Source organism: Budorcas taxicolor, chromosome 2, assembly GCF_023091745.1.
Source record: "Budorcas taxicolor isolate Tak-1 chromosome 2, Takin1.1, whole genome shotgun sequence".
NCBI lineage: Eukaryota > Metazoa > Chordata > Mammalia > Artiodactyla > Bovidae > Budorcas > Budorcas taxicolor.
This window is the reverse complement of record NC_068911.1, coordinates 74630589-74656306: the sequence shown is the minus strand read 5'-3', so window position 1 is coordinate 74656306 and position 25718 is coordinate 74630589. Positions and strand designations below refer to the sequence as shown.

The 25718-nt window shown below is 39.0% G+C and overlaps 1 protein-coding gene across 1 annotated transcript in view; it reads right to left on the bottom strand.

Moving 5' to 3' along the window:
* Positions 1 to 19375: 19375 nt before the first annotated feature.
* SCN1A (sodium voltage-gated channel alpha subunit 1) overlaps positions 19376 to 25718 on the bottom strand; it is a 92677-nt gene continuing 86334 nt past the window's right edge. The window contains exons 24-26 of the mRNA XM_052664148.1: positions 25135 to 25239; positions 23110 to 23380; positions 19376 to 20553 (exon numbers count right to left, since the gene is read on the bottom strand). Coding sequence (XP_052520108.1) covers positions 19376 to 20553; positions 23110 to 23380; positions 25135 to 25239 — 1554 coding nt within the window. The remainder of the gene's footprint in view (positions 20554 to 23109; positions 23381 to 25134; positions 25240 to 25718) is intronic.

Sequence of the window (25718 nt, the reverse complement as noted above, 5' to 3'; positions counted from 1 at the left end):
GCCTCCCGATCCAGCGCCTGCCGAAGCCTAACAGCAGAGACAGGGGCTCCAGCCCTGCCGCCCAGGCCCAAACTCGCTCGGGACGCGGCGGGAGGGGCGGGGCTGACCCGAGCCGCCATTGGCTGCCAGTGTGAGGGGGCGGGCCCTCGCGGCAGGGATTGCAGGTCCAGGCGCCGGCTGGGAGCTGGAGGGAGGGCTGCGCATGGGGAAGGGGGCCGTACCCACCGGACGCCCGGGAGGTAGAGAGGTCAAACGCAGAAACGACCGTAGGAGGGCGGTGGGAGGGGCGTGCCCAGGATGAGAAATTAAAGAATGAAGGAAATGGAAGAGAGCGGAGGGATAAGGGCAAGTCTGTTTCCCATCACTGACTACAAAGAAAGACACCATTTTCTGCATGCTAAAGAGGCAGGTTCTCGCAGTGCGGCTGTTTAGAAGGCCTCGCCAGCTCGGGAAAAAGCCTTGAACTTTCACGTGTAGTAGTTGCATTATGGCCTCAAGGTGGCGCAGAAAAATCACACTTGGGCCCATCTTTGCAAGCATTGCTGGAAATCTCGCGTTTCCTATTAGAATGCACTTTAAATTAGTCCTTAAAGAAAAAAAAGAACAAACTCTTTTTTACTCCCCGATAATGCTGCTGCTGCTGCTAAGTTACTTCAGTCGTGTCCGACTCTGTGTGACCCCATAGACGGCAGCCCACCAGGCTCCCCCGTCCCTGGGATTCTCCAGGCAAGAACACTGGAGTGGGTTGCCATTTCCTTCTCCAATGCATGAAAGTGAAAAGTGAAAGTGAAGTCGCTCAGTCGTGTCCGACCCACAGCGACCCCATGGACTGCAGCCTTCCAGGCTTCTCCGTCCATGGGATTTTCCAGGCAGGAGTACTGGAGTGGGGTGCCATTGCCTTCTCCGCCCCGATAATGAGAGGAGCTAATAAAGTAACCTAGTTTTTCAGTTAAAAATAATATTGCTGATTTTAAACTGAGAATAGATTTAATCTCTACCCAAACATTTATGTTTGTACCAGTTAGGCAACTGTCAGTTGCTGATAGATTTCTTAAGTTATTTAATGAATTAAATTGAAATGTAATAAATTAAGAGATTTCGTATTTCTGCTTAAAGATATTTTCAAAGTAAGATTTGAGGTTTTGGTAATCTTTGTAGAATCTTTACACGGATTCCAAATTTCAATCCTAATTATTTTAATTTAGTTGATATAATTCAGAGTTGCCTTAAGCGGATCTTAAATTTGTTAAGCAGTCAAAAGACATTAACCTTTTTATATGCCAGGAGTTTAGGTAATGTCAATCTTGTGGGAAAGAATGACTAAGATAACAGGCTCCAATGCTAGGCAATATTTCTCACTGGTTTTCCTTAAGAGTGCATTCTTCTCAAAGAGGCACATATTATTTCATAAAGACTAGTTCTCATTTGTTTGTTTCCATCATTTATAGTCAAGCTAAATGTTTGTGGTGATGGACAGCTGGTATTACCTGCTGGTCTGATTTTCAGAGTCTGTGGATTAATCCGTAGTTGGTATGCAGCAGAGAATACCAGAAACCAAGGTCCTCATCAAATAATGCTGAAGCTGAAGCTCCAATGCTTTGGACACCTGATGCAAAGAGCTGAGTCATTAGAAAAGACCCTGGTGCTTGGAAAGATTGAAGGCAGGAGGAGAAGGAGAAGATGGAGGGAGAGATGGTTGGATGGCATCACCGACTCAATGGACATGAGTTTGAGCAAGCTCCGGGAGATGGTCAGGGACAGGGAAGCCTGGCGTGCTGCAGTCCATGGGGTGACAGAGTCAGACATGACTGAGGAACTGAACTACAAGGTCGTGGTCAGCATATATAATCTTAAACTGTACGCTTTTAGTTTCAAGTAAAGAGTCCATCTGGAAGAAAATTTCTGAGAATTACAGTTAAAGGAGCAGATGATCAAGGTACCTTTCTGAGATCTTTAAAGTCTAAACTTGGACTGTCAGACCATTGGAAGGCAGCACACTTACACCATGTTAATTTATAAAATTCCCTTCATTCAGTTTCATTCTGAGGTTAAAGTATTTAGCACAAATCACCATATCTGGCACTCCATGAGTGTTTTTTGGATTAAAACTACTTTGGAAATTTGCTTTGATACTCCTGGTAACTTGTTCCTTGCGTAAGGTTCCATGGTCTTTTGTTCCCATGGGCTTCCCTGGTGGCTTAGATGGTAAGGAATCTGCCTGCAAAATGGGAGACCTGGGTTCAGTCCCTGAGTTGGACAGATTCCCTAAGAAGGGAATGGGCACCCACTCCAGTGTTCTTGCCTGGAGGATCCCATGGACAGAGGAACCTGGTGGGCTACAGTCCATGGGGTCACAGAGAGTGAGACATGACTGAGCGACTAACACTTTATTCCAGGCAGATGGGACAACCATTCCTTCTAATACTTTCTCTTACTTTGCTCTGAGCCCTTTCTCCATCTGAAAAAAGCCTACTCTTTTTTCAGAATTCATCTCAACTCTTACTCTCTATGAAGCCTTTAATGATTGCCATAACTGATTGAATGTGTGAGACTGCATGGTACAGTGGCAAGAACATGGTCTCCTGGACCTGAGATGAAACCCCCTGGTGTGCTGTTATTTTCATGACTTGGGAAGGTTAATTTCCTGAGCTTAATTTTCCATATTTACCAAAGAAACTAAATATCTAATAATAGACAAAAAGTTCCTGATACATGATAGACATTCTATAACCATTCATAAAACACTTAGTGTTCTGTAAGACTTAACACACTTTTATATATATTTTTGTATTATAGCCATGGTGCATTTTTTATTCATTTAATCTTTTCTACTTAATGGGGAGTACCTTAGAGCCACACAGTATAGTGAAGTGGGGATCAGCCTGGTCCCTGGAGTAGGCCACATATGCGTGCTAAGTCGCTTCAGACGTATGTGACTCTTTGCAACCCTATGGACTGTAGCCCGCCAGACTCCTCTGTCCTTGGGATTCTCTGGGCAAGAATACTGGAGTGGGTTGCCATGCCCTCTCCAGTGGATCTTCCCAACTCAGGGATTGAACCTGCACCCCCTGCACTGCAGGTGGATTCTTTACCACTGAGCCACCAGGGAAGCCCTGCAATCAAATTTTGATACCACCATTCCCTAGCTGTTTACTTGGACAAGTTATTTAACTTTCCTGTGCTTCTGCTGTAAAGTGAGACTAATACCTCAGAATGCTGTTAAGGTTAAATGAGTTAATATTTAATGAACACAGCAGTGTTACTCACTGAATAACTTTAACTTCTAATTAATTATACTCTCAGCTTCTCCAAACACAGGCCCAGTATTGATCCCATACGCATCTAGCACATCTTATAGCCCTGGGTTGGGAAGATCCCCTGGAGAAGGAAATGGCAGCCCACTCCAGTATTCTTGCCTGGAAAATCCCATAGATCGTGGAGCCTGGTAGGCTACCATCCATGGGGTCGCAAGGAGTCGGACACAACTGAGCAACTTCAAAAAAAAAAATATATAGGACTGTTAAAGCCCTTTGGTTGTGCTTCTGTTTGGCTTTCTTCTCCCCAATTCCTACCTCAATACACTTGTATCTATGTTATTTTATGATATATTTGAGAAATTAAAGGAAAACGCTTAAGAAAAATAGGTGGTGCTGGTGAAGACAAGAATAAAGGTAAGTATGAAAAAAATAAAAAAGATAAACATATAACATTATTAAACTTGGGAGCTGGAAAGAACTTTAGAATCAATCATCCAATCTCTGTATTTTACAGATGAAACCCCCAAATATGAAATAATCTAACCAAAGCCCCCCCACCAAGTTTTCTGTTCCCAACCTAGCCTTCAAAGCAGTTATGAATAATAAAGAGATAATGTGTTTGTTTTTTCTTAAGGCTATTTTACTATAAAGTTGAGCAAGAAAACGTAGAGGGCAAATATGTACTATCCAAATAAACTGGCACATAGTTAGTCTCAGAGGTGACGCTATGGAAAAGTTAGAAGTTAACTGAAGTCAGAACTGCTGAAATCTGAGTTAAGGCTCTATTCCTTAAAGTTAATAACTTTGCAATTTAGGGCAAAGTTGTTTACTTTTCTCTGCTTTGGTTTATACATTTGCAATGGATAATTGGGAATGGGACTGTAATACTTGTTTTGTTAGTGTGTAGACTAAATGAGATTATGTGAAAATGTTTCAAAGATTGAAAAGCACCTTGTAAAAGTTCATAGCACACTTATAAGAAAACTTCATAGCAGTTACAGGAAGGCTCCTTTCCTCACTATGTGGCAAGTCATCTTACCTCTCTGAGATTAGGATCCGGTCCATGTGCTCTCTAGTGCTCTTTTCTTCTCCAAATAGCACAGTACACATAGTACCATTCTTTTGAGTTGTGCATGAAGCATGGTGTCTGCTGATGCAAAAAATAACTTGTAACTCATCCCTTTAAATTTGTCATAACTCATCCCTTTAAAATTCTCCAGTTTTACTCATTTAAGTAAATTAGGGAGATGCTGTTAATGATCAGGCACTTACCTTTCATATCTCCTTTGCTAAGTGATATTATGGAGAAAGTTGAGGAAGTGATCTGAGTTCTAACTGTGTTGCTTAATCATTCGTGCATTCCATTCACCAAATGTTAAATGAATACCAGTGACAGAGAATAAAATTCTTGTCGTCTTCTCCGAGAATTTAAAGTCTAGTAAAGGTAGACAGACATTGAATAAATATTCACAAAAGGAAATGGAAAAATTATAAGCAGTGACAGCTTTAATAGCTATTTTAGTAAGTGCAATAAACAGACTAAACTGCAGTTCAGTTCAGTTCAGTTCAGTCGCTCAGTCGTGTCTGACTCTTTGCGACCCCATGAATCGCAGCACGCCAGGCCTCCCTGTTCATCACCAACTCCCGGAGTTCACTCAGACTCATGTCCATCGAGTCTGTGATGCCATCCACCCATCTCATCCTCGGTCGTCCCTTTCTCCTACTGCCCCCAATCCCTCCCAGCATCAGTCTTTTCCAATGAGTCAGCTCTTTGCATGAGGTGGCCAAAGTACTGGAGTTTCAGCTTCAGCATCATTCCCTCCAAAGAAATCCCAGGGTTGATCTCCTTCAGAATGAACTGGTTGGATCTCCTTGCAGTCCAAGGGACTCTCAAGAGTCTTCTCCAACACCACAGTTCAAAAGTATCAATTCTTCAGTGCTCAGCCTTCTTCACAGTCCAACTCTCACATCCATACATGACCACTGGAAAAACCATAGCCTTGACTAGACGGACCTTAGTCGGCAAAGTAATGTCCCTGCTTTTGAATATGCTGTCTAGGTTGGTCATAACTTTTCTTCCAAGGAGTAAGCGTCTTTTAATTTCATGGCTGCAGTCACCATCTGTGGTGATTTTGGAGCCCCCCCAAAATAAAGTCTAACACTGTTTCCACTGTTTCCCCATCTATTTCCCATGAAGTGATGGGACCGGATGCCATGATCTTCATTTTCTGAATGTTGAGCTTTAAGCCAACTTTTTCACTCTCCTCTTTCACTTTCATCAAGAGGCTTTTTAGCTCCTCTTCACTTTCTGCCATAAGGGTGGTGTCATCTGCATATCTGAGGTTATTGATATTTCTCCCGGCAATCTTGATTCCAGCTTGTGCTTCTTCTAGCCCAGCGTTTCTCATGATGTACTCTGCATAGAAGTTAAATAAGCAGGGTGACAATATACAGCCTTGACGTACACCTTTTCCTATTTGGAACCAGTCTGTTGTTCCATGTCCAGTTCTAACTGTTGCTTCCTGACCTGCATACAGATTTCTCAAGAGGCAGGTTAGGTGGTCTGGTATTCCCATCTCTTTCAGAATTTTCCACAGTTTCTTGTGATCCACACAGTCAAAGGCTTTGGCATAGTCAATAAAGCAGAAATAGATGTTTTTTCTGGAACTCTCTTGCTTTTTCCATGATCCAGAGGATTTTGGCAATTTGATCTCTGGTTCCTCTGCCTTTTCTAAAACCAGCGTGAACATCAGAAAGTTCACGGTCCACGTATTGCTGGAGCCTGGCTTGGAGAATTTTGAGCATTACTTTACTAGCATGTGAGATAAGTGCAATTGTGCGGTAGTTTGAGCATTCTTTGGCGTTGCCTTTCTTTGGGATTGGAATGAAAACGGACATTTTCCAGTCCTGTGGCCACTGCTGAGTTTTCCAAATTCGCTGGCATATTGAGTGCAGCACTTTCACAGCATCATCTTTCAGGATTTGAAACAGCTCAACTGGAATTCCATCACCTCCACTAGCTTTGTTCATGGTGATACTTTCTAAGGCCCACTTGACTTCACATTTCAGGATGTCTGGCTCTACAGGGATTAATATACCAAGAATGAAGTGAAACTCACATCACTTGTAGTTCAAGGAATTCTTCCACTCAACTCCTTCAATTAACTTCTTTTAGGCTACTGAATGGTAACTGTTTTTCTTTTAAAATACCTGAGAAGCTCAGATAACTGATGGCTAAGAAATTTGTTTCTGGCTCACCTGATGTAACAAATGTTTCTACTCAAATACCATGACAGAGATTTACCAGGGGTTATTTTTTTTCTTGGTGTTCTTGACTATATGTTGACATTTCATCTATGCAAAAGTAGGAGAGAGAAAACAGAAAAACACATTTCAGAAGAGTTTGGTATTTTGAAATAGAAACAATGAATTATTAAAAATGTTTGAAACTGTGATATACTGAATATCTTGACAAGATGCCATCTGTCTTCTACTCCTTTAAAGAATCTTTTTCTGATTGATAGAATAAGAAGAGAAAAATAGCAATCATTCTCCCTCTGCCTGGTGTGACATTAGGTAGATAGTACATTGCTTTAAATTTTACTCCCATAGGTCCAAGCTCACTTCTGAAAAATCTTCCTCAATGTCAAATTCACACTGCACATCTTCCTAGACACTCTGTTATTTCTGAATGTGAGATAACCAGACCTCTGCTCTAATTTTTGTCTTAAGGTTGAGAAGAATCAGCCTTAGCTCTCTAAGAATCTGATTCTGGAGGACTTTGTTTATGGCAGTGTTTCCAAACAGTCCCAACGCTCCTTGGAGGCAAAATATGCTAAAAATCAAATGCTGAGTTTGCAAAAATAAAGGAGCGAATAGCGACTTTGTGCCTGCCCAGTCGACTCAGTTATGCAGGATGGTATGCTCTAGCATGATCTTCTTTGGGTACATCAAACCCAATTCTCACTCATTCTCCTCTCTCAGCTTTCCCTTGGTCTTTCCCCTCCCTGAATAGATTTCAGCATCTCTTGTGTTAACAGCCACTGTGTGATGCCTCTGTTCCACAGGGTTGCCGCTGCTTCCTAGCTTGTGATTCCGCCGTGCTCGCCCTAAATAACCTCTCCCTCTGCCAGCCTGACTTCTTTATCTGCGACAAATGAGGCCAGAAGTTCATTGGAGCCTCACAGTGACTAAGTGAAAGTGCCTCCATCCCAAAGACACTGCCTCCATCTCCCTGGGGAGGAGAACCCTTCCATTCAGAGATAAGCCTGGAGGCAGAGTTTTTGCTTTCCCTAACAGCTAATATATATTTTTTCTCACCTCAAAGTATCCAGATTTTCTCTCTCCTTACATCCATCTCCTGGTTTCTCAAGCACTGGGCCCTCCTTATTAGCCCTATTGCTTGTCTGAATCAGTTGAATTAAAACGAGGGACTTCCCTGCTGGTCCAGTGGCTAAGACTCCTCACTCCCAGTGCGGGGGATGCAGGTTCAGTCCCTGGTTGGGAGCTAAGATCCCACATGTCGCAACCAAGAGTTAACATGCTATAAATAAAGATCCTGAGTGCTGCAACTAAAACTCGGTGTATAGCCAAATAAATAAATAAGAAATTCTGAAAAAGAATGAAATGGCTGGAGCTCCTCCCTCAAAACTCCTGCTCATAAATCCATGTATAACTGGGATTAATTTATGGCAGGATATTTTTCCACAAATTTTTGAGAATTTTCAAACATACAGAAGAGTTGAACATCATATTAAACACCCCTCTACTCACCACCATAGAACTTTCCTGAGATCCTGTATCCTACTGCTTTTTGTATTTTGCCATCCTCCTTGATTCGTGTAGATGGTTGGACCATTAGTATTTTTGTAGCAGGGTGAAAGTAAAAGCCCTTAGAAAGGTGGCTGCTAGCTATATGAAGCTGTTTACATTTTCATGATGGTTAAAATTACAAGTTAGATTCATCAGTTGCACTAGCCACATTTCAAATGCTCAGTAGCCACATGTGGCTAGTGGTTGCTGGATTGGGACAGCACAGAGGTCATTTGCATCATTTCAGGAAATTCTATTTTATGGCACTTTAAAAGCTCTTGGGTCTTCTGTAGAGGAATAAGTTTATTTAAGAAATGAGTCTGGGTTTCTTGGTAGGTAAGAGGAGCCAAAGAATTGTATCTAAGGCAAGAGAGGGAGGCAATACATGCTAATGTCAAGTGCTGAGTCTGCAAAAACTTACCACTTGAGTTTGTCCTTGAAACCAGGACAGGGCCCAAAAGCAATAGGGTCCTGTGATTCCTAGGGCCCCACCCCCTCTTCTGAGACAGTGTGCCCAGAAGGAGGCAAAATTTCAGAAAAAACAGTTGCATGGTGTGCCCAGCAGAGTTGAGTCTAAAATACTGACCCTCAGGGATCCAGTGTGGCCAAAAGTTTGCCCTTAGAAGCTATGATGGGCTTCCCATTTACTGAACACCCTATAAGCCTCTGGGATTCCGGTGGAATCCTAGGAGAGAAGACTGTAATATTGAATGAGATTAAATTTCCTGGCAGTCCAATGGGACTGATGCTCAGCTTTGAATTTTACTAGATTTAAAAGAAGAGGTAGAAATTTCTTGTTTCATGCCCATATAAAATTTAGTGACGGACTCCCCTAGCAGCTCAGACAATAAAGAATCTACCTACAATGCAAAAATTAGTGAAAACAGTGAAAATATATATATATATACACGTAATTTTTCAAAGAGAATTTAAATTACATTCTTTGTATATCATTCATAGAATATATAAGAATTAAATACCATCAGATGGGCTAATAGTATTTGGCATACCTCCCCATTTTCATTCTCTGGCAGTCATTGTTTTTGAATAATAATAGTATGTCATGCAGCTCCCACCATCTGAAATATGACACTGTCATACAGGCTGATTGTGTTAGGTTCCCTGCAAAAAAAAAAAAAGAGAAAGTATTATTGGCTCTGTGTGGTTGTTCCTAAATTTCAAGATATTGTGAAGGATGCTTTCAGTGCAGTTTGCAATATCTATTCAAGGTGGTAGGTTATTCATTTATTCGACTTTTTAAAAAGTTCAATATAGGCACTGTTCCATACCATGTAGGGTGGGCATGGTTCCTTCCCTTACAGATGTTATGGTTGTAGAATTATTTGTCCTGGAAGATATATTGAGAGATGAAAAATTCAAGAGTATCCTGTGATCCTTTCAAAGAGAAGCTCCTACACAGTACCTGTTGAAATTCATTTACTGAATCCCTTGTCCCAGCACAGAGTTGTTTTCCCCAGAGGAAAAAAGGGAAATTTTCCCTAATTTTTTACAAAGGCCTATATGAGCTAATTGTGTCCCTGATGTTAGAACTCCTTTTCTTTTAGTAAATCTAAATCACATAGGTTGAAATGTAAGCTGCCTTGTTACTATTCAGCCCAGATTGCTGGAAAGTCTTTAGATACATAACACAACCATACTGAATCACACTCGGTAACTCAGAGATGCTACTTGGTGATGTGTCCATTCTGACTTTTGAGTATTTTACTAATTAAGTACTACAGTCAACTAATGATGAGTTCCTAAAGGCCTGAACCTTACCCAGTTGCCAATAACTCAGACCGATTTCTCAGACTTGCTGCTTATAAGACCCTCCTGGGAAGCTTGTTATAACTTTCTTCTACCTCTTTCTAACAGCACGATTCAATAGACATTTTTAGGCCCTTTCCTGATGATTCTGATTTAATTTGAGATGAGACTTAGAACTAATTTTTTTTCTTTTTTTTAAATATAAATTTATTTATTTTAACTGGAGGTTAATTACTTCACAATATTGTATTGGTTTTGCCATACATCAACATGAATCCACCACAGGTATACACGTGTTCCCCATCCTGAACCCCCCTCCCTCCTCCCCCCCCCAATACCATCCCTCTGGGTCGTCCCAGTGCACCAGCCCCAAGCATCCAGTATCATGCATCGAACTTGGACTGGCGATTCGTTTCATATATGATATTATACATGTTTCAATGCCATTCTCCCAAATCATCCCACCCTCTCCCTCTCCCACAGAGTCCAAAAGACTGTTCTATACATCTGTGTCTCTTTTGCTGTCTCGCATACAGAAACTAAATTTTTAACTATTGTCCTGGTAGGCTTTTAGATGAGTTGTTTTTTTTTTTTTTTTAATGCCCTAAGATTATTGAAAGGTAAGAGAGGTTATCTAATAGACCCAAAGACTTGGAGCCCACCACACTGAAGTTATCTTTGGATTGATTTGGCCATTTAAGGCATAGTCCAGAGAGAATACAATGGAAATGCCAAGATTTGGATGTGGGGAAAGAAGAGTAGAATCATAAAGTTCTAAGATGTGCCTGACTAGATTTACACTAAACTTCATGCAATTAACTGCCTAATGAGTTTCACTTTAGCAAATGGTAGCATGTTACAAATAGGACAACCTCTCCTGTATATGAATCAAGTCCTTCCTCACTCTCCTTGTCTCTGAAAAAAAAAAAAAATCTGTCTACATAATTTAGCCATTCTCCATAAATCCTATTTTCCATATCCTTGCATGTTTATGGCATTGAAAACTTATAGTTAGTATATTTTGCTCTAGCATTGCACCTACTTGAGAATATCAGTCAGTATAACTCAATAGACATTTTTCCTGTGGTAGGACAAATGGCTGCATTTATGACTGTAGTTGATCACAAGCACAACCTGTTTGCCTTCAGAAACATGTGTTTTCTGTGACTGCAAGAAATACTGCTGAATAAGGCATTTCTTCACCATCCTTGATGAACAAGGAACATTAATAATGCATTTAAGAGTCAGGCCAAATGATATTGAAGCAAAAACATGGTCCAGAAGCCCTAATTCCTTTTAGAGATTAAATTTTAAATGGCAAGCTCAATAGTTCCATCATAGCACAGAACGAGGTGAATATTGTGTAATCCTTGAGTTCTAGAGAGTCAAAAGTCAATTTATTTTTTACTCTTATACCTTGCAAACATTTCTGGATATACAAATATGTATAACTACCCTCATATCTATAATTATTTCTTTATAAGTAACAAAAACAGTATATGTTCTCTTATGGATGTAATTTATGTCTGTTTAAATATTTATTATATAAATCCAATATTACTATAAAATACCAAGGCTAATTTTCATTTGTAACTTTTGTGATGTTTTATTCTTTTATATCTCTTGCATATAATGATATCCCTGTGAAAAAACATATAAGAGGGAAAGATCCCAGAGTGGTAAATAATGCTTTCAAAAATAGAGCTACTTAGAACAGTGCTAAAAATTAGCTGATTTGCCCATTTACTAAATATCTAGAGAACACCCTCTCTGTAAAAAGTTACTGTAGAGGATACAATGGTATTTAAGGCCAATTTCTGCCAATTGTACACTTTCTGGTATGTGTATTCTTATGGCAGAAGTGGAGAAGAAGGGTGAGGAGAGGAAGAAAACCATTTTAAACTACAGTGCCATGGTAGTTTTAGTCCATACAAATGGAACATGGAGGTGATCCTACGTCCCGCTTTGCCCAGGAGAGTCCTCACTGATGCTTGTTGCTTTAGCATAATTATTAATTGTCTCTCTTTTTGCTTTCAAAACTGTCCAGGTGTAAACATAGACATCAAATTCCATAGAAGTTCACAGGAGAGAAAATCCTCTTCCAGTAATAAGACACAAGGAAAATGTCACTGAATCCTGAAGGATGGGTTTGATTTCAGAGGTAGAAAGACAGATGAAGAAGCACTCAAGGATTATGTTCCATCATTGCTTACCTGTATTCTTCCAGCAACTTCTCAAATTATGACCCTGCTTTTTGGCAATCTGCAGAATACACATTTTGACCACTATTCTGTAATATTTCTGCTATCTGAACTGCCCCACCCTTCTCATTCTTCAAATCCAGGTCAGAGTTTACAGTTATAACTGTCTCTGAATCCTCCTTCCAAGCCTCTAATCCAAGGTTGTAGAGTTACTCACCCATTCCTCTATGTATTCTGTAATTTGTACTTACTTTTGCTGAGCCTGAAGGAAGACTCCAAACAGTAACAGAGTGAGAAAGCAGGTTGACTTCTGGCTAATTTTCCTGGTGGTTGAGAGGACTAGAACATGGTCAAATCAGTTTTGGATATATGAAATTGAAGATGATAGACATGTATGCAAGTATAAAAGACCAACAGAAAGTTAGAATTGTAACTCAAAAAAAGAGGCCGATGCTGCAGAAGAAATCTGATAGGAGAGGGGAAAAATTAAAAAGTGAAGGCAAAGATCCTAAAGAAAGAAGAGACCTAGAAAAGCTTAGTTTTTATGGAAGGCAAGGGAAGACGCAATTCAGTGAAGGAGGTGGTGATGACCATCTTCATCAAATTCTAAAAAGCTGTAAAAAATATGATAAAGACTGAATAAAGATAATTGAGTTTTAGTAACTGTAGACTGGTTGGAGGTAGAACCAGATTTGAGAACACTGAAGAGAATGAGAAGGTGCTTTGTAAGAAAAAGATTCAAAATTAGTTTGATATTTGAATCTGTTGTGGTTTAGCTGCTAAGTTATGTCCGACACTTACAACCCCATGGACTGTAGCCCACCAGTCTCCTTGTCCATAAGATTTTCCAGGCACTGAAATGGGCTGGCATGATAGAGTCTCAATATATATTTCAAACAGCTTGAAGAAGAAAGATAAAACTTGTATCTTAATGTTCTCTAACACACACCACACTGTGGCAAGTTAAACATGGGGTAGTGAATTCATGAAAGCTCATGAAGTAAATTGGATTTCCTATAACAGCATATTTTTAATGAAGAATTTATATTAAAATGTAATTTCCTATAAATTTATTTTAAGAACTTTCTGGTCTCCATCCCATGATAAATAAAGACTACATTCCTGGAAGACAAACAAAATGCTGCAGTTATCAATCGAATAGTTCTCTGACCATCTTGCTCTTCTAAGTAAATATTAAATAAAGAGATAATTCATGATAACCAGAAATAGAGTATATACAGTTCTGTTCCACATGGATAATGTTCTTTCTTCCTATCTTCACCTTTTGTATTTTCAAGTTTTTTCTTCATCGTGTTATTGAGAAGGATAACGACCAGCATAGCATATGAATACTCCATGTGCTATGTCAATAAGAATATTCACAGCCAAATTTTCTCATCAATATCATTGGGACCTATATTTAATTTTAACCAAGAGTGAAAGTGTTGAGTATAGAACCCTGAATTTAAAAGGTATTTTATTAAAAAAGCAATGAGCTATGAACAATGAGAAAAAATGCATAAGGGTTGAGAAAAGTTATTTTTCAAGATTAGAAAGGCAATTTTGAAAGTGCAAAATTGGACAGAAAGAAGCAATCAAAAGGAGAGAATAAAGACACAAGAGAGGGCAATAACTCAACACTGAGTACTCAGTTGACATTGCAGATTATCTATTACTGATGTCAAGAATTTCTTGGTGATGCAGTTTCCCCAACAATATTCAATTGTTCGGAATATTTTTCTCCTCTAGTGCCTTTGCTGCCACACTGACTGAATCAGTGTTAATTGACAATTTAGGAGAATATTCCCATGTTCCAGGAAGGACAGTACTATAAGTGCTATTGTACATGATTAAAGCAATAATATTTTGATTATGAACATTTCAATACATTCATAGTTGACTAAGAAGCATTCATCTTATTACATAATAGTATGAAATTTAGTCCATGTATGGTAGAATAAATAATTATAGGACAAATTTGCAGACTTTAATATAGTTTGTATAGTTCTAGCATCCAAACTTTTTGTTACACACATATGAACATACAAATTATGAGGCTGAGTACCGATTATCTATCCCACTAGTTTCTAGACTCTTGATTTGCTGCATCAGTAAAATACAAATGGGAGGACCAACACAGGGTTGTCAATTTTTAATTTAGCTAAATAAAATACTAAAACAACCCACTATCATTTATTCTCACCATCATTTCAAAAAGAGCATTTTAACATAAAATGTGTTTAGTCTTTGGAAATGAAACATTAAAAAGGCATATTTTTACAGTAAAGTTCTTTAAATTGAATATGTTTAGCTTTATAAATATTTATCACATCATTCGTAATTTCCAAGGTTAACTGTGGCATGTGAAATACTTGTCACGTGGGTGCTGGCCTGTAGAGCTGTGTTTGAGGGTGCTGGTTGGTACTTAAAATTTCTGGACCCCAGGGACTCATATAGCCCATAAGACACATTCTGATACAATACAGGCAGGATCACCAGAGTTTAGATCACAAGTTTCCAATTTAGTAGATCTAGCTACAAATACTGGAGTCTTAACCACTATGCCACAGATCTCTCCTAAAAATATTCTTATTTTTAGTAACATAAGGGTTACCACAAAGGATAAGGAATGTACTCATTTGTCTCTTCAAAAACACAACGTCTGGAAAACAAGAATAGTAGTTAACATGCAGTGTTCTTTGAAGTAATTCGAAATAGTTTATCTAATTTTAAGAGTAGAATCATAAATTCCAGCACACAGAAAAACAGGTGATAAAGTGAATACACACACACATACATACTGCAGTAACACAAGAGTGACAAAAAAATCTTCACTTCCTTGCAGACACACACATGCATCTATACCAACGTTTACATACACACATATACACATAGAGTTCATTGCCCTTTCTGTGTTAGTCTCTCAGTCGTGTCCGGCTCTTTGCAACCCCATGGACTGTAGCTCACCAGGCTCCTCCGTCTGTGGAATTCTCCAGGCAAGAATACTGGAGTGGTTGCCATTTCCTTCTCCAGGGGATCAACTCGAACCCGGGTCTCCCGCATGGCAGGTAGAAATTTTTACCATCTGAGTCACCAGGGAAGTCCTTTAATTGTCCTTCAGTCCCACTCAAAAGTGAGCTGCAGACATCATGCCACTCATTCCTAAATACTTTAATGTGCATTTTCTGAGAGTAAGGATATTACCCATAATTATGTAATAGCCTCATTTAGATTTTATAAAATTAAAGAAATTAAAATACTTTTATAATACTAGTACTTAATCGAGTCCATATTCAAATTTAGTCAGTATTCCCAGTAACATTCATAATTATTACTATTTTTCCAGTCCGGTATTCAATCCAGAATCACATGTTGTATTTTGTTTTCATAACTCTTCAACCTCAAGTTGTTCCTTACCCTGTGTTTGCTTTTCATGACATTTCTAAAGAGTTCAGTCATTTCATAGAATGTCCTCAATTTGATTTTTCTTATGATTAAATTCTGGTTATGTCATTTTGACTGGATACCAAGAAGTGATGTCTTCTTCAGAATTGTCCCATAATTGATGAAGATAGTGTCTTCTAGGTGTCTCCACTGTAAGCTTTATTTAAAAAAATTTTAATGCAGAAGAGATACTTAGAGACAATGTAAATGTCCTATTCCTTGTCAAACTTTCACCCATGAGTTTTAGTATTCATTGATTCTTCTTGCATGAATGTCTCTATGATGGTTGCCAAGTGGTAATTTTCTATCTTCATTATTTCTTCTACATATGTTAGTTAATATTCAACTGTGAGAAAGAGCTTTTCACTTTTTCCATTCATTTGTGTTGGTACATGCTTGTGAATTCTTATTCAATGGATTATAATCTGTTACTGTCTTTCACTATGTAAACATAATACCAAAATGACTATGGTGATTTATATGATTATGTTTCACCAATTTGCTTTGTATTTGAAAAGGTACCAGTGAGTACTGGTATGAATGTGGAATATTTAAAAAATCTATAGGGATTATCCTATAATCCTTATTTTTATCAGTTAGAAATGGGAAATTCTTTTCAGAATTAGTTGTCCTGGTGTTTTAGAGCAATGATGTCATGAAGAGACAAGGTTAGGAAGCTGAAGGATAGGGAAAGGCCCTGTGTGTGACTGCTCTTCTCATCAAGGTCACGTTCCTCTTTCAGACTTCATAACTGACATTGCGCAAATCTGATAGTAAATGAGGCTTCTCTCTTCTCATAAATTTAGATGTTTCTTCAGCTGTCACTTTTATTGTTTGGACCACTCCAGTAACTGCTCCATGATCTCTGTGAAATCTGTGCTTGACTGGACTGTAATTTCCCTAGTTCCTCTTTCTCCGTCTACTAATGCTGGTTAGATTAAGCCTCCAAGCTGACCCAAGGCAAATCTTTGCCTATTGCCCACTTTCACAAGCTATTTTAATCACTGTTTCATCCAGGTAAGAGACAGATGGCACACTGAAATGAGGCAAGAGAGATGTTTTTCATGAAGGGCCATTTAAAAAGATGTCAGCAAGATAAAGGGGCCACAGGTCTAAGGGAGCAAGGCAGAGAGTGATGACCAGCCCCTCAACAAAGTAGCTCTCATTGTAGGAGGGGCTGTCTGACTGGAAGTATGACCTTGTTGATGAAGGCAGCATTGCCAACCCAGAGCAACCTGTCAAAGATGACACTAGGGTATAAACACCCAGTTGTGCCGTTCTCCTGCTTTCCTGATGGTGTTTTCCTGCTGGGGTTTCCCATTGGCCAAACCCACTGAGATCTAGAGGGCAAGAAGCCCATTGATTCAATTTACAAATTCACCCTAACACAGAGCTTGATGGAGGAGCAGGAAGAGTGGTTTTGGAGGAGCAAACAAAAGACCCCACTCACACAGAGCAACTTCTAATATTTTAATAGGTTTTGAGGGATTCAGTTGTACCTTAAGTGGCCACCCACCCTTGCTTCTTGTTCTGCTGGAGCCTCCAGTTTATAATCTGCTGCTTGTAGTCCCTGGTAGGATACTCCCTCCAGTCTCATTCTTACCCCAAGTTTTCTTGCTCTCAGCCTGAATGGGTGTGTGTGTGGGGGTTGTGTGTGTGTGTGTGTGGGTGTGTGGGTGTGTGGGTGTGGGTGTGTGTGTAGGTGGGTGGGTGGGTGTGTATAGCTCCCCTTCTCCCTCAATCTGTAGAATAAAACTTGTCTTGTTACACAACATGGTTAACCAAAAGTAACTGGGCAAACAATAAAATAAAAAATGTAATCTTTATTAGTTTGCACATTTTTAATGTTGGTTAGCATCATTTAGTGTAATAGTAGCATTTTCCAGCATGCAGTTCACGAATACAGTTTAAGTATTCTAAGTAGTTTTAAGAAAAAGAGGTGCCTATAGTTTGCTTCTGTAAGAAACACAAAATATCCTGATGTAATTGACTACATAAGTTCACTACTCTCTGTTCTTGTGGGGAAAAAAAATTGTGAAACCCACATTTATTTAGAGCAATCTAGAGCAGCATGACTTCAAATAAATGGAAACATAAACAGAAGTTAGAAAAAAAAAAAGACACAAATGAAAAATAAACACTACCTTCAGTCAGTTAGTATAGGCACTACCAAAAATGTAAATAAAAATTTATACCTTTTTTCCAATTGCAAAGCATAATTTGGATGTCAGTTGTGAATCTATGTTTGCCCCTTAAAATTATGAAATAATCTAAAAGTAGCAAATGTAATAAAAAGCAGAAATCTACAACTACCCAATCTTGTGTTCATTTCTTATTTAGCAAATTTCTTCCATGAAAAAGTACTATGGACAGAAAGTAAGAAAGTGATTGTGATATCAATCTTTAAGATAATTTCCTCTTCATATTTATGTACATAATGCTGAAAAATAAAATAAAATGACTTTTTACAGTATTTATATTTGCTTATAAAATTCTAAACACATTTTAACAGGTTAAGCAGTGTTTTTTTTTTTTTAAACATGTCTGTACAGTCGGGCTATACACCATATGTTATCCACTTAGAATTTAAAAATAACCAAAAAGCTGTTAAAGTGCTGCAAACTATTGCTTAATGACTTAAATAAATGAGATCTGTTGAACAATTTCTTTGACTTTACCAGTGACATATGGTTTCTCATAAATGAGATTCTGAGCGGTGGGAGAAACCAGATACAGCAGCATGGTAATAGAAACATGCATTCATAGCATCCAAACTATCTATAATGGTACAGAATACATTATATTACCTGTGTAAAGCTTGCACTCTACATTTCTTGTGGTACATATTTGATGCAATAAATACTGTGCTTAGGTCATTATTTGTTTGCTCAAACGTGCACCACAGGGTAAAATGACTATTTACATAATAAATAGCATTTCATTAACATATACATTGTCAACCTTACTGAGCTGAAGATGGCTAAACAAAGTGCAGGATTAAGCAGAAATTTATAAAGGGTTCTTTTGGTCAATTCCGTCTTTAAGGGAGAAGCAATACTCATTATTCAGTATTTTTTAAATACAATAAACAGAAATGTAACACTTACGATTCCTGACATTTGAGTGAAGTTTGCACCTGCTAAGATTTAATGGGCTATCCCCCTAAAATGACATACTTGGTCTAGGGGTTGGACTTGACAAAACAAGATCAGCAAAGCACCTCCAATTATCACCTAATTACCCCTCCCAGAAACATAGATGGAATTTAAGAGCTCATTGTGTTCCTCATGACTTTTTTCATGCATGATCTCTAAGTGTTGCATGCCCTCATGCAAACCATGTCTTTGTGCAGATGGGAGGGCCATGTGATTGCCATAACCCCCGGTGGCATACCTGTTAAAGAGGTCCTTTAATCTATTTCCCAACAGAAACCCCATTTACAAAAATAGTCACATATAATAAACAACATATGGACTAAAAAAAAGATGAATCCACTAACAGATTTTGTAAAAACGTGACAAATGTGGCAGTCGAAATGCAAAGAGTGGATACAGTTACTACACTACAGTGTTTTCATGTTAAACAACCCCCGGATTATAGGTTTGCACCCCTTTGAACTGGTCCCTACAGTCCACATAGCCATTTTGTCTCTTGTCTTCAGCAGTGTCAGCTGGTAGTGAGAACAGTAACCTCCCGTCAAGGTCATCTCCCTTTTACACAGTCACAGTTTTCCGACAAGGGGTCACTGTCTGATTGTAGGCACTGACCTTAAGTAAATTTGTGTAAAAACAGTCAGTTTGGCATTGACCTCCTAAAGGAGTCCTGTTGACAAAAATACATCACCTTCACAGGCTGTAAACAATTTGTCACCCAGTAATTTTTATTTATTTGTGTTTATTTCCCTTTGGCTTTTTCATCTTTGCCTTCTTGCTCGTGCTTTTCCACAATTGGTTTTGTTACCCGATCATAGGAGGGTGGACAAGCTGCTGTGGACATGGTCAGATCAGTTTTTTCTGTAATTGAGTTTTCATTTATTCTGTCAATTATCATGTCTTCTTTTGCAAGAAGATTAGCCCCACCTTTGATTTTATTTTTGTTGTACGTAAATGATGCCTGTTTTACAGTTCGCTTTAAAAGGTGGCGCCTGTAGGCACGCTGAATAATAACAGCAGACACTTCCTCTTGTTTTCGCTTTAAAGTTGTCGTTATTGGCTGATAGGAGACCTTCGATGGGTTGGAGGCCATGAATCTCTCTTCCATCTGTATTCGAAGGGCATCCATCTCTCCACTCTCCCCAAGAACCCGCTTCGTAAAAGCAAATAAGATGTCAAGACAGTGGATTCGATCACCACTTACCATGGGCAAATCCATGGCAATGAGCTGGAGTTTGTTCGGTTGTGGTAAATTGAGTGGTGGTTCAAGAGCAGCTGCAAACTGAGATAGCTTTTCAAATTCCATGAACTGGGTGGCGTCGGGATCAAACTTCTCCCAAACCTCGTAGAACATCTCAAAGTCGTCCTCACTCAGGGGCTCTGCACTTTCTTCAGTAGCAACACTGAAGTTCTCCAGGATGACAGCAATGTACATGTTCACCACGACCAGAAATGATATGATGATGTAACTGACAAAGAAGAAAATCCCAACAGACGGGTTTCCACAGTCTCCTTTAACTGAGCTGCCAGGGTTAACTTTATTAGGGTCACAATCGGGTGGTTTACTGTTGAGGATAGGTGCTAACAACCCATCCCAGCCAGCAGAGGTGGTAATCTGGAACAGGCAGATCATGCTGTTGCCGAAGGTCTCAAAGTTGAACATGTCATCAATTCCAACCTCCCTCTTAACATAGGCAAAGTTGGACATTCCAAAGATGGCATAGATGAACATGACCAGGAAGAGCAGGAGGCCGATGTTAAACAGCGCAGGAAGGGACATCATCAAAGCAAAGAGCAGTGTTCGGATCCCCTTGGCCCCTTTGATCAGACGCAGGATTCGGCCAATCCTGGCAAGACGGATCACTCGGAACAAGGTAGGGGACACAAAATATTTCTCTATCAGCTCAGCCAGAAACATACCTATGGACAAAAAAGATGAGGGTACCAACCAGTGAAGAAGTTATCCACTAAATTAATACTGGAATTTTGTTAAGGCTCATAGGTAAATTTCAGAGTACTAAAATTCAGTTCAAAAGTGTCGTGCAAGTGTTAGTCACTCCGTCATGTCCAGCTCTTTGCAACCCCATGGACTGTGACATGCCAGGGTTCTCTGTCTATGGGATTCTCCAGGCAAGAATACTGGAGTGGGTTGCCATTTCCTCCTCCACAGGGTCTTCCCAACCCAGGGATTAAACCTACATTTCTTGCATCTCCTGCATTGGCAGGAGGATTCTTTACCACTGTACCACCTGGGAAACCCCAAGGTGACTAAGATAGTATTCAATTCAATAAGGACTTTATAGTACATTTTATCTTTGAGGGGTATTTATAAACTAGTTTTAGCTTACAGAAAATCCAAAGGCTGAATCTAAAAAAACAAGTGAAAAATTCAAGTCTGTCTGAACAGCAGTAGCTGACAGTATATGTAAACGTTTATAAAAATACAGTGAACACAATGATTTTTTTCTGAAACACTAAATCATATAACCTGTATTCAGTCCTTCCCCATATAAACCTATCTGTAGTTTTGAATGCTATTTTCATCTCTCCATGAACATGACACTTTCCTAAGCTTCCACTATAATATTCATATATAGATGTATATATTTATATATGCTCTGGTGCATTTCTAAAAGGATTTAAGCTGATGCTTTTTCTGGTTTCCTACATCTGTGTCTTAGCCCTCTTATGTAAAGCTTCTTTCTCCATTTACCTTCGAAATAGTGAAATAATGAATGAGCTGAAGAGGAGCTCAAGAAACCAAGTATCTTTGAATTACAATATCTCATTTTGTAAGGAAGTAAGCATGTATGGATGTGAGAGTTGGACTGTGAAGAAGGCTGAGTGCTGAAGAATTGATGCTTTTGAACTGTGGTGTTGGAGAAGACTCTTGAGAGTCCCTTGGACTGCAAGGAGATCCAACCAGTCCATTCTGAAGGAGATCAGCCCTGGGATTTCTTTGGAAGGAATGATGCTAAAGCTGAAACTTCAGTACTTTGGCCACCTCATGCGAAGAGTTGACTCATTGGAAAAGACTTTGATGCTGGGAGGGATTAGGGGCAGGAGAAGAAGGGGACGCCAGAGAATGAGATGGCTGGATGGCATCACTGACTCAATGAATGTGAGTCTGAGTGAACTCCAGGAGTTGGTGATGGACAGGGAGGCCTGGCGTGCTGTGATTCATGGGGTCGCAAAGAGTCGGACACGACTGAGCGACTAAACTGAACTGAACTGAAGCATGTTTGTGTGTGTATGAGAGAGGGAAAGAGAGACAGAGAAAGAAAGAGAGGTGAATACAACTAAGTACCCTATCCACAACTAGTTACACCACAGAAGACTGTGGGAATCAAAGGGTACATACAACATATAAGTTGGATAAAAGATCAACTTTTTCAGAGGGGAGAATGGCATAAAAATCTGCCCAACAGAGGTGCCCCATATTGGATGGTAAAATATTTACTCAATCATATCATCTGCTTTAGGAAAAAAATTGATACTTCAGGCCCACAGACAGACCTCTTCACTCCACTGCAGCTGGAGCTGTATCTTCAATTAGATGAGTTATTGCTCATGTGACCTTTGCCATTCCAGGCTTTGAAGTATATGACTGGTGAAATGATGTTCCATGCCAAATCACTTTTGTGCATCATTATTATACATTTCAAGGTAATCTAGAAAGTCTCTGATACTCTGCATTAAAGAACCTACCATTTTCACTGACATTTTGTTCTTAGCTTTACTCTTTCACTTTTACTCTTCCTTATTAGTACCAGCTTCCACTCTTACCTATATGCCAATGACTCTATGTCTCTGATGTACTGTCTCTCTTGAGTACCAGACTAAATTTCTAGCCCTTTTTTCAAGAGTCATTTACATATTGTATAGGCTATTCAACCTCAACATGTCAAAGACATTTCAATCTTAATAGCACATTTAGTTAATAGCACATTTCTAGTTCAAATTACGGAGAAGGCAATGGCAACCCACTCCAGTACTCTTGCCTAGAAAATCCCATGGATGGAGGAGCCTGGAAGGCTGCAGTCCATGGGGTTGCTGAGGGTCGGACACGACTGAGCGACTTCACTTTCACTTTTCACTTTCCTGCACTGGAGAAGGAAATGGCAACCCAGTCCGATGTTCTTGCCTGGAGAATCCCAGGGATGGGGGAGCCTGGTGGGCTGCCATCTATGGGGTCGCACAGGGTCGGACACAACTGAAGCGACTTAGCAGAAGCAGCAGTTCAAATGAATGAGACCTTACTATATTGACAAATAATACACCTAGTCTAAAATGGATAGAACAGGATACAATACTCAATGTATAGCAGGAGCTAAATTTTGTAAGAAAGACAAACACATCTGAATGAAAAACATCAGACTTTCACAGTGGTTTTCTCTCAGTGATCAGATGACTTCTAAATTAAATGTGATCACTCTTTTACTTTTATTGAGCTAAAAGTCTTGAAATACTTCTTACCTACTATGGAGAGAATGACCACCACAAAATCAAAGATATTCCAGCCTATGGTAAAATAGTAATGGCGGAGGGAGATGAGCTTCAGCACACACTCTCCAGTGAACAGCACAATGAACACCAAGTTGATGCGTGACAAAATGCTAGTCACATAGTCACTCTGGTCGTCCGTCTCCACCATCATGGTGACCATGTTGAGACAGATAAGAATCATGATGCTGATGTCAAAAACTTGCCTGGTGACAAAATCAAAGACCATTCCTTGGAATTTGTTCTGTAGAGAAACAGAAAAGTTTTTAGTGACAGAGGAGTTTCCGTCTAGACATGAACTTCTGTGTAAGTAGTTTCTGTACTGACTGTCTAGGATTGTACCTAAGAACCACTGGTTCTGAATTTCGTGAAAGGTGGTTTGTATCACATTTAAGTTTTTAAATTTAGTTATCCAAATTACTATTTACCAAAATATATTCCACAGAATAACAATCTCTTGTCAAAAAGGGACTTCTGATAAGAAACACTGCATACTATTATACACTACTCTGAGAGGCCCAAAATGCATGAGAATGTATTAAGATTAGGAGAGGTTAAGAAATCTGCTTAATTTTGTTTTAGTAGAATTTCCCATGATTAGTTGGACCATACAGCAGTTTCAAAATATAATATCTATTAACAATCCATTAGACTTGTTCTCAAAAAATTGTTATAGGGAACTTGGGATTCCCAACATTATGTGTTTAAAGTCCCTGTGTGGCAATATTGATGTTCTTCCACCAAACAGTCTTTGCTGATAGCGTCACACACAGAATGCTGTCTACACACGGATAATCAAACCGGAAGACATTCCTTTTGCTTTGATGTCAAAAATTCATGGCGCTTTTCACTGATCTGTGATTTTGCTGCTGACATTCACTGCAGGCCATTGTCTGACCCACTTGGGCTTCCCTTGTGGCTCAGCTGATAAAGAATCCACCTGCAATGTGGGATACCTGGGTTTGATCCCTGGGGTTGGGAAGATCCCCTGAAGAAGGGAAAGGCTACCCACTCCAGTATTCTTGCTTAGAGAATTCAATGGACTGTATAGTCCATGGGGTTGCAAAGAATCAGACATGATGGAGGGACTTTCACTTTCACTTCACTTTCATTGTCTGACCCACTTCCCTAGGCCACTGAGGAACTTTGAGGATATCTTCTGTCTTACATTTTTCCTACACATAATTAACTTATTTCTACTTTCAGTGTTAAGCCTTTACAGAGGACAGCGTATGTTTTTCATCATTCTCAAGAAAGCAAGTGTGGGCTAGCACAATATGAATATGAATGTTCATTAACATTTTATTCCTCAGTACACCCCAGGAGTTGCTTTAACCTCACATGTCATCATCATAAAAATCAACACAGTGTGGGATAAGGCTCTATTTCATAGCAGTTGTTTCACTGGTTATCATGGAAACATGATACCTGTTTCTTATCATCATGAATTGTACTTATTGGCTCTGACTTCTGTAGACATTAGTAATTTCTAACTTTATAGCCATATATATGAATATTAGATACTAGAAGTCTTTTCATCTCCAAAATACTTGGTACCTCTAATGAAAAATAAAATGGAAGTAAGGTATTATTTCACTTAACAGTTTATCAACTTGTTTATCAGGAAACTGTTTCTGAACCCTATCAAAGATTTACTCCTTTATATACATTACTCAGAAACTACTCTTGAGTTACATGATCAAATTTCTTGTGCACATAACACTGCCTATGTGTCTTTTGCCTTTTCATTTCAGTTCTAGCTGTATAATTCTAATTGACTTGACAATAAAGGTACATTTTCTGTTTCCTCTTTTTCCTTTTGGCCTCTTCCTGTAAAGAATTATTTTACCATTACCATAAAATGTATGAATTAGTGATGCTCTAAAAGTGGGAGAAATCTTTGCTACTAGAAATGTTAGCTGCTATCTCTTCTGTGAGAAAAACCAGGCAAATTTTTGTTTTTGTACATTTCCCCCCATATCATTTGGTATTTCTTACTCCTGGTCGAGGTATAGGCTTCTGTGGCTTTTTTGATCCTAATTTTTTCATTGCATTATAGTATTTCTTCTGTTCTTCTGTCATAAAGATGTCTTGACCTCCAAAGTATAGAAAAGAAAAATAAAAACTGGTTAAAACTGTGTACCTTCCTTCTTTCAATATTAGACTTAGAAAAGGGACCATTAAAAAAGGAAACACAAAATTCAACCAATTAGCATTATTTGCCTAGGATTTTAAATTGAAAAATTAAAACTAGTTTTAGATACTATAATCTTGTTTATTTCAATCATCCAAAATTGACTTTATGATTTTTATTATTATTTTATGGAGGAAAACAATCCCACAAACTGAGAGGTTAAGTATTTTACCCAAGACTGTAAACTCAGGAAGTAGTACTGTTTGGTTCACTGAGTCACTAAATACTTGGTTCCTTACATTAGACATACTGTCTTTCAGAATTTTCAGACAAGGATTTTCTTATTCATATGTAGCAAAGAGTTAAAGTAGGTATATTGCATGATGGTTTAGAAATACTCATAAAAAGCCACTGTCACTCTGCCAAGAATTGAGCAAAAGGCTAGAAA